Source organism: Tamandua tetradactyla, chromosome 5, assembly GCF_023851605.1.
Source record: "Tamandua tetradactyla isolate mTamTet1 chromosome 5, mTamTet1.pri, whole genome shotgun sequence".
NCBI lineage: Eukaryota > Metazoa > Chordata > Mammalia > Pilosa > Myrmecophagidae > Tamandua > Tamandua tetradactyla.
Genome location: NC_135331.1, coordinates 79105894 through 79116156, shown reverse-complemented (window position 1 = coordinate 79116156; position 10263 = coordinate 79105894). Strand labels below are relative to the sequence as shown.

The following is a 10263-nucleotide window of genomic DNA, read 5'->3' as shown; positions in this document are numbered from 1 at the left end:
CTGTCCCCGCGGGCCCCACGGATGGTGCCTTCGGGCCGCCAGGAGAGCGCCCGGGCGCGCCCCCGATGGACGCGGCGACCCAGGGAGCCTCGGGAGGAGTCAGGGATAGGGTTCACGCACCGGGGAAGAACCCGGCAGTGCCCCGCGCTTCCGGGCGGGGCTCGCGCCGGAAGTCCCTGCTCCCGCGCTGCGCTTCCGGTCCAGTAACCAAGGGCGCGGGACGGTTGCTAGGGTGTGGGGTCCTCCTCAGCGCTGGGGTCCTGGACGCGGTGCTGCTCTCGCGCGGTGGGAGGACGGGGTCTTCCCTCGGCGCCCGCCTGCGCTCCTGCACCTGCCGCCGGGATGAGTAGCGAGTTCCTGGCGGAGCTGCCCTGGGAGGATGGGTTCGCCCTCCCGGTGGCCAACGAGGAAAACCGGGTGCTGGAGGCGCAGGTGAGGACCGGGGCCGGGCGTGGGCTCAGGTGGGGACCGGGGGCGGGAGTGGGGTGCGCGGGGTGTGCTTGGCGGCGCTTTCTGGCCTCAGGAATACCCGCGCCCTTTCCCTTCTCTGCTTTCCTTCCAGCCCCGCCCCTGCTCTGCCCGAGTCCTCCCCCCCCCCCCCGTTAGCTTTATTATTTAAAACATTGAACTACAGTTCATTTTCAGGGTTGATAAAAACTCATCGGGGGCGGGCCGCGGTGGATCAGCAGACAGAGTTGTCGCCTGCCGTGCTGTAGACCGTGGTTCGATTCCCGGTGCTGCCGGTGCAAAACCCCACAAAACTCACAGGTGTCGCGTTCCCGGCGCGCAGCGCACTGACCATGCCCAGTCTCCCGGGCCGCAGAGGGACGCTGCCTCCCTTACGGCCCCCCTCCCATTCCCCACTCTTTTTCCTTTCTCGGAATTATTCGCTCCTTGAAAGGGAACTTCTGAGCTGCCGGTAGAGACAGTTACTTGCGGATGTTTATAAACAATAAAACTTGTTCTGGTCTTTTTTTTCACGAGTGTCTGTCTATGATGTTTAAAACTGAAGGTTTTCAAGAAGGACGATCCAGTGAGAATGTAAAATGTGCAATTTATCGCTTTTCAAAGTGAGGATTAAGTTACCATATAATGCTATAGAGTATTTTACGTTGTGAAGAAGTACTTCTACCAGCTTGAATCAATTTCTATCAGGTGTTGGGGAAAAAATGCAGCTGCCTCAGCAGGCTTTTAAAAACCTCCAGCGGCCCATACTGCATCCTGTGACACCGCGGAATTCCGTGGTGGGGAAGAGGGCCCGAGGCTTACAGGACTTGATAAAATAGAAGACTATTTTCTCCTCTAAAAATCCTTTGACTATTTTTGGAAAATACTGGAAATACTTTTAGAAAAGTCTGACCTATTTACTACTGTCTAATTTAGAAGGCTGATTTTGTTTTTTTCCCAAATGAGACACTATGAGGAAATTTAAGTACCAATAGTACTATTGAGATGTGATAATACTAGGAAGTATTCAACCTTGGGTTCAGAGCCTCCTCACCAGCACTGCGCCTGATTCTCCTTCTGTAAAAAGATAAATAAAGCAATTATCTCACAAGGTTGTCATAAGACTCTAAGGAAATGATGTAGGTGAAAGTTCATTTATTAGTTTTTTACTATTGTTGCCACTATATTTGCCTCAGAAGATGTTATATACATATTATTTATATCAACTATTAAAATAATTACAGACTAGTAAAAAGACATAATCTCTTTTTCAGTTATTTATTTTTAGTAGAGAAGTTGTGGGTTAACAGAAAAATCATGCATAAAATGGAGCACTCCCATACACCACCCTAGCATTAACAACTGGCATTGGTATGCTATGTTTGTTACGACTGATGAAAGCACATATTTATAATTATATTAACTATAGTCTGTGCTGTAATTTAGGGTTCACTGTGTGGCACAGTTACATGGATTTGCTTAAGAGAATTTTGTTCCAGTAACATATATTCAACCTAAAATTTCCCCTTTGAGACAAATTCAATATACAACTCATTGCTGTTAATTACATTCCAGATGTTGTGCTACCATCACCACCATCCATTACCAACATTTTCTGTCATCCTACATGAAACTGCACATTTTAAGCATTAACTTCCTATTCACTATCACTACCCCATGTGAGTTTACTTATTTAATTATTTTATATCAGAGATATTACAATATTTATCCTTTTGTATCTGGTTATTTCACTCAGCATGATGTCTTCAAGATTCATCCATATTGTTACATGTATCAGAACTTCATTCCTTTTTATGGTCGAATAATATTTCATTACATGTAATGCCACATTTTGTTTATACATTCATCAGTTGATAGACACTTGGGTTGCTTCCATCTTTTCTGAATTATGCTGCTATGAACATCAGTGTGCAAAAGCCATTCAAGTCCCTGTTTCAGTTGTTTTGTTATATACGTATGAAAAGGGTTGCCAGGTGGTACGGTAACTCTATGCTTAGCTTTCTAAGGAACTGTCAAACTGTCTTCTGCAGCAGCTGCACCATTTTACATTCCCACAAACAATGAATATTGTGTTCTTATTTGTCCACTATCTCTCCAACATTTTTAATTTTCTTTTTTTTTTCCTTTTTAATAGTAGCCATTCTAATGGGTATGAAATGGTATTTCATGTGATTTTGAATTACATTACCCTAGTGGCTAATAATGTTGAATATCTTGTCATGTGCTTTTTTGCCACTTGTATATTTTTTTTTGGAAAGATGTCTTTCAAATCTATTGCCATTTTTTAATTGTTGTTTTTGTTTTTGTTGTTTGTTGTTGTGTTAAAGGATTTCTTTATATATTCTAGATGTTAAACCTTTATTGGATATGTACTTTCCAAATATTGTCTGCTATTAAATAAGTTGTCATTTTACTTTCATAATAAAGTCCTTTGATGTGCAAAAGTTTTAAATTTTAATGAGGTTACATTTATCTATTTTTCTTTTGTTTTTTGTGATTTGGATGTAAAATCTAAGAAACCATTGCTTAACCCATGGTCCTGAAGATGCGTCCCTAAGTTTTCCTCTAAGAGTTTGTTATTGGGCTATTATCCTTAGGTCTGCGATCCATTTTGAGTTGGTTTTTGCGTAAGGAAGGGGTCCACCTTCAATCTTTTACCTATGGAGATCCAGTTTTTCCAGCTCTATTTGATGAAGACACTGTTCTTTGCCAGTTGGTTGGTGTTGTGGTCAGGTTCATGTATCAACTTGGCCAAGTGGTGGTACCTGTTTGGTTGGGCAAGTGCTGGTCTGTCTGTTGCAATGAGGACATTTCATAGAATTAAATCATAATCATGTCAGCTATATCCACAGCTGATTCCATTTGTAATCAGCCAAGAGGAGTGTCTTCTGCAATGAATGATCCTTAATCTAATCACTGGAAGCCTTTTAAGGAGGATTCAGAAGAGACAGGCTCTCTTTCTGCTTTGGTTGGCAAACCTCTCCTGTGGAGTTTGTCCAGACCCTCCATCGGAATCGTCGGCTTCATAGCCTGTGCTGTGGATTTTGGACTCTATGTTCCCACAGTCACGTGAGACACTTTTATAAATTTTGTATTTGAGAGTGTTCCCTGTTGATTCTGTTTCTCTAGAGAACCCTAACTAATACAACTTGGTACCAGGAGTGGTTCTTAAGAATCAGAATCTTAAAAATAGGTTTTTATGAATGTTTTTCTACTCTGACTGGACTCAAAGGCACTAATAACTCTGATTCCCATAATCACAATGACACTCCCAATCCATGGAGTGAGTTGGCAAAAGAGATAGTCAAAATATCACCATTTTATCTCCTATGCTTCGCTTGTACAAAGCCTGGCTCTGGGGGATAATGTTTTTGACACCTTTACATAGTTTTGTGGAAATAAATATAGAGATGTTGGCTGGTTGTTGTTAGATACACTGGCTACATTAAGGAGTGAAAGAGATGGGCTTAACGCTTCTAACGAGAAGCTTAAGTGCCGTCTGACAGATGTAGAAGTTTCTATGAGTATCCTGAAGAAAAATCTTGTTTCCTATAGCCGTAGACTTGAGATCTCTGAAAAGCAGACTCAGAATCTTATTGTTAGAGTAGTAACTTTACAACATAAACTGAAATCTCAGTGTTGCATGGTGTCTGCTGTTAAAGTGAGGGCATTGATTGGAAAGGAGTGGGACCCTGAAAAATGGGGTAGTGACATATGGATTGATAATGATGTCGGGGGTGAGGTTGAAACCCTAGGTCATGCTGAGTCTTCTCTAGATAACCCTGTAATAGTCTGCCCTGAGGACATAGCCGCCCCACCTCCGGTCTGCCTTGAGGAGTTGGCCACCCAACCTCCTCCTTAAGGGATTAGCCCTAGAGTGACTAATCCTGTTTCACCAGATGAAACTGCAAATGAATGCCCTAAAGCAAATGGCTTGGAAGATATTTCTAATTCTTTTCAAGACCGACCCCCACCACCCCTCATTTCTTCCAGACCTATAACTCCGCTAAAGTCCCAACAGGTCCCTAAAGGTAAGGTACAAAGTATCACACATGAGGAGGTACGTTATCCCCCAAAAGAACTGTGTGAGTTTTCCAATTTAAATAGACAGAAATCGGGAATATGTGTGGCAATGGATTTTAAAGGTGTGAGATAAGGATGGAAGGAATATAAGGCTGAATCAGGCTGAATTTATTGATATGGGCCCACTAAGCCAAGATTCTGCATTCAATGTTAGAGCTCGAGGGGTTAGAAAAGGTATTAACAGTTTGTTTGGATGATTGGTTGAAACATAAATCGAAAGGTGGCCGACATTACCTGAGGTTGAAATACCAGAACTGCCCTGGTAAAATTTAGATGAGGGGATCCAGAGGCTTAGAGAAATTGGAATGTTAGAGTAGATTTATCATGCAAAGCCTGCTCTTACACCCCAGGAATGTCCGGAGGATGCACATTTTACCAGAACAGTGGGAAATAAATTTGTGAGACTAGCATCATCATCCCTGAAGAGCTCTGTAATTGCACTTCTCTGTAGGTCAGATATTACTGTGGGAACTGCTGTCACTAAGCTGGAATCCTTAAACACAATGAGGATGACTGGATCCTGATTGGTAGAAGCCAGGTGGCAGCAATTAATAGCCAAAGACAGGGTAGACATGGCTATTCTAATAGACAGCAAACTCAATGCAGGAGTCAAAATGATATGACTTGTAGAGATTTGTGGCATTGGCTAGTAAATCATGGGATACCTAGAAATACAATAGAAGGGCAGTCTACTAAATTCTTGTTGGAGCTGTATGAACAAAAGAGTTCTAGGTCAAGTGAACAGAATTCTAACCTGAACTACAAAAACACTGAGTCACGGTCCCTTAATCAATTTCCAGACTTGAGAGAGTTTACAGACTCAGAGCCCTTTGAATGATGGGGAGGCCAGGTCTCTTGGGTGAGAACCCTGTTACACTGCGAAAAATTTATACTGTTAATCTTTCTCCAAGCCTTCCCCAAGGAGACCGATGGCCTTTTACCAGGGTAACTGTGCATTGGGGAAAAAGGAAATAATCAGATATTTTGCGGATTATTAGACACTGGTTCAGAAGTGACATTAATTCCAGGGGACCCAAAACATCACTCTGGTCCACCAGTCAGAGTAGGGGCTTATAGAGACCAGGTGATCCATGGAGATTTAGCTCAGATCCATCCCACAGTAGGTCCAGTGGGCCCCCAGACCCATTCTGTAGTTATTTCCCCAGTTCCAGAATGTATAATTGGAATAGACATACTGAGCAACTGGCAGAATCCCCACATGGGCTCTCTAACTCATGCAGTGAGAGCTATTATGGTGGAAAAGGTCAAGTGGAAGCCACTCGAACTGTCCCTGCCTAGCAGAATAGTAAATCAGAAGCAATACCAGATTCCTGGAGGGATTGCAGAGATTACTGCCACTCTTGAGGACTTGAAGTATGCATGGATGGTGATTCCCACCACATCCCATTCAACTCTCCTATTTTGCCTGTTCAGAAAACAGATTTGGAGGATGGCAGTGGATTATTATAAGGTCAACCAGGTGGTAATTCCAATTGTAGCTGCTGTTCCAGATGTGGTATCATTGCTTGAGCAAATCAATACATCCCCTGGTACCTGGTATGCTGCTATTGATCTGGCAAATGCTTTTTTCTCAATAACTATTAGTAAGGACACCAGAAACAATTTGCTTTCAGTTGGCAAGGTCAGCAATATACTTTCACTGTCCTACCTCAGGGGTATATCAACTCTCCGGCCCTATGTCATAATCTTGTCCACAGGGATCTTGATTGTTTCTCCCTCCCATAAGACATCCCACTGGTCTGTTATATAGATAATATCATGTTGATTGGACCTAGTGAGCAAGAAGTAGCAACTACTCTAGACTTACTAGTAAGGGGATGGGAGATAAATCCAACAAAAATACAGGGGCCTTCCACCTCAGTGAAATTTCTAGGTGTCCAGTGGTGTGGGGCATGTTGAAATATCCCTTCTAAGGTGAAGTATAAGTTACTGCATCTGGCCCCCCTATGACCAAAAAAGAGGCATAACGCCTAGTTGGTCTCTTTGGATTTTGGCAACAACATATTCCTCATTTGGGTGTGCTACTCCGGCCCATTTATCAAGTGACCAGAGCAGCTGCTAATTTTGAGTAGGAACCTGAACAAGAGGAAGCTCTGCGACAGGTCCAGGCTGCTGTACAAGCTGCTCTGCCACTTGGGCCATATGATCCAGCAGATCCAATGCTGCTGGAAGTGTCAGTGGCAAATAGAGATGCTGTTTGGAGCCTTTGGCAGGCCCTATAGGAGCATCACAATGCAGACCCTTAGGATTTTGGAGTAAAGCCTTACCATCTGCTGCAGGTAACTACTCTCCTTTTGAGAAACAGCTTTTGACCTGTTACTGCGCCTTAGTAGAGACTGAATACTTAACCATGAGCCACCAAGTTACCATGAGACCTGAGTTGCCTGTTATGACCTGGGTGTTGTCTGACCCACCAAGCCATAATGTTGAGCGTGCACAGCAGCACCCTATTTTAAAATGGAAATGGTATATACAAGATAGGGCCAGAGCAGGTCCTAAAGGCACAAGTAAGTTACATGAAGAAGTGGCCCAAATGTCCATGGTCTCCACTCTTACAACATTACCTTCTCTTTCCCAGACCAGAACTATGGCCTTTTGGGGAGTTCCTTACAGTGAATTGACCGAGGAAGAGAAAACTCTCGCCTGGTTTACAGATAGTTCAGCACGATATGCAAGTACCACCCAAAAGTGGACAGCCGCAGCACTATAACTGCTTTCTGGGGTGTCCTTGAAGGACAGTGGTGAGGGGAAATCCTCCCAGTGGGCAGGACTTCAAGCAGTGCACCTGGTTGTTCATTTTGCTTGGAAGGAGAAATGCCCAGAGGTGTGTTTGTATACTGACTCATGGGCTGTTGCTAATGGTTTGACTGGATAGTCAGGGACTTGGAATGACCATAATTGGAAAATTGGTGAAAAAGAATTCTGGGGAAGAAGTGTGTGGATAGACCTTTTTGAGTGGGCTAAAAACATGAAGATATTTGTATCCCATGTGAATGTGCACCAGAGGGTGACTTCAGCAGAAGAAGGTTTTAATAATCAAGTGGATGAGATGACCCGTTCTGTGGATACCAGTCAGCCTCTTTCCCCAGCAACTCCTGTCATTGCCCAATGGACTCATGAACAAAGTGATCATGGTGGTAGGGATGGAGGTTATGCAGGGACTTAGCAACATGGACTTCCACTCACCAAGGCTGACTTGGCTATAGCCACTGCTGAGTGCCCAATCTGCCAGCAGCAGAGACCCACATTTAGCCCCCGATATGGCACCATTCCCTGAGGTGACCAGCCAGCTACATGGTGGCAGGTTAATTACATTGGACCGCTCCCTTCATGGAAGGGGCAGCAATTTGTTCTAACTGGAATAGACATATATTCTGGGTATGGGTTTGCTTTCCCTGCATGCAATGCTTCTGCCAAAACTACCATCCATGAGCTTACAGAATGCCTTATCTATTGTCATCGTATTCCACATGCATTGCTTCTGATCAAGGAACACACTTCATAGCAAATGAAGTGTGGGAATAGGCACATGCTCATGGAATTCTCTGGTTTTACCATGTTCCCTATCATCCAGAAGCAGCTGGATTGATAGAATGGTGGAATGTCCTTTTGAAAACTCAATTACAGTGCCAACTAGGTGGCAATACCTTGAAAGGCTGGGGTAATGTTCTCCAGGAACCTGTATATGCTCTGAATCAGCGTCCACTGTATGATGCTGTTTCTCCCATAGCTGGAATCCTTGGGTCCAGGAACCAAGGGGTGGAAATGGGAGTGGCATCACTCACTATTACCCGTAGTTATCCACTAGGGAAATTTTTGCTTCCTGTCCCTGTGACCTTGAGCTCTGCTGGTCTACAGGTTTTAGTTCCAAAAAGGGGGAGTGCTTCCAGCAGGAAAAACCACAATGATTCCATTTAACTGGAATCTAAGACTGCCACCTGGTCACTTTGGGCTATTCATGCCCCTGGATCAGCAAGCCAAGAAGGGAATTACACTATTAGCTGGGGTCACTGACCCTGACTATCAGGGGGAAATAGGACTGCAACTACACAATGGAGGTAAAGAAGAGTTTTCTTGGAATATAAGGGATCCCCTAGGGCGTCTTCTAGTACTACCATGCCCTGTGATTAAAATCAATGGAAAACTGCAACTACCCAATCCCAGCAGAACTACCAATGGCTCTGAAACTTGAGGAATGAAGGTTTGGGGCACCCCACCAGGTAAAGAACCACAGCCAGCTGAAGTGCTTGCTGAGGGTAAAGGGAACATGGAATAGGTAGTGGAAGAAGGTAGTGATAAATATGAACTACGACCACATGGTCAGTTACAGAAACAAGGACTGTAATGCTGTTTTGTTTGTGCTATACTATTTAAATTGTAAGGTATCAAATTTAAGAATGACTATTACCCAAGGGTTTGCACCCTATTCTGGAGAGATTTAATGTGCTTCCAGTTATATGCAGGACAGTTAAGTATTGTTAACTGAAAGAAAAAACGTGTGTTTTATTGTTTTTTATTTAGAAATTAGGTATAATTTAAGGTGGTATGTATAGCTGCCAAGTTGACAAGGGGTGGACTTTCATGGTCAGGGTCATGTGTCAACTTGACCAAGTGGTGGTACCTGTTTGTCTGGTTGGGCAAGTGCTGGTCTGTCAGTTGCAATGAGGACATTTCATAGAATTAAATCATGATCATATCAGCTGCATCCACAGCTGATTCCATTTGTAATCAGCCAAGGGGAGTGTCTTCTGCAGTGAGTGATGCTTAATCTAATCACTGGAAGCCTTTTAAGGAGGATTCAGAAGAGACAGGCTCTCTTCCTGCTTTGGCTGGCAAACCTCTCCTGCGGAGTTTGTCCAGACCCTCCATCAGAATCGTTGGCTTCACAGCCTGCCCTGCGGATTTTGGACTCTGTGTTCCCACGGTCACATAAGACACTTTCATAAATTTTATGTTTGCTAGTGTTCCCTGTTGATTCTGTACTCTACAGAACCCTAACTAATAAAGTTGGTCTTAGCACCTTTGTCAACATTCAGTTGACCACAAAGCTGAGGGTTGATTTTTGCACTCTCAGTTCATTTCCACTGGTCTGTGTCTATCCTTGCCCTAATACCAGCTGTTTTGATTAGAGTGGCTTCGTAATAAGTTTTTTTTTCCCATGGACAGGCACCAGGAATCGAGCCTGGGTCACCGGCATGGAAGGCGGAAATTCTGCCAGTGAGCCCCCGTCGCACTGCTCCGTAATAAGTTTTAAGATTAAGAAGTATGAGTCTTCCACTTAGTTATTATTTTTCAAGATGGCTTTGGCTATTCTGGGCCTCTTAACCTTCCATTTAAATTTGATGATTGACTTCCATTTCTGCACAGAAGGCTATTGGAATTTTGATTTGGATTGCATTGAATCTGTAAATCATTTGAGGTAGAATTGACATCTTAATAATAGGTAGACTTCTAATCCATCAACAGGGAGTATCCTTCCATTTATTAAGATCTTCTTTGATTTCTTTTATCAGTGTTCTATAGGTTTCTTTGTACAAGTCCTTTACGTCTTTCATTATATTTAGTTCTAGATATTTGATTCTTTTAGTTGCTATTGTAAATGGAATTTTATTTTCTTGATTTCTTCTTCTGATTGTTCATTACTAGTGTAGAGAAACACTACTGATTTTTGGGTGTGATCTTTTACCTTGT

General features: G+C 43.4%; 1 protein-coding gene across 1 annotated transcript in view; it reads left to right on the top strand.

The window, feature by feature from the left end:
* Positions 1–208: 208 nt before the first annotated feature.
* CCDC39 (coiled-coil domain 39 molecular ruler complex subunit) overlaps positions 209–10263 on the top strand; it is a 60841-nt gene continuing 50786 nt past the window's right edge. Inside the window, exon 1 of the mRNA XM_077161141.1 lies at positions 209–432. Coding sequence (XP_077017256.1) covers positions 343–432 — 90 coding nt within the window. The 5' untranslated portion in view covers positions 209–342. The remainder of the gene's footprint in view (positions 433–10263) is intronic.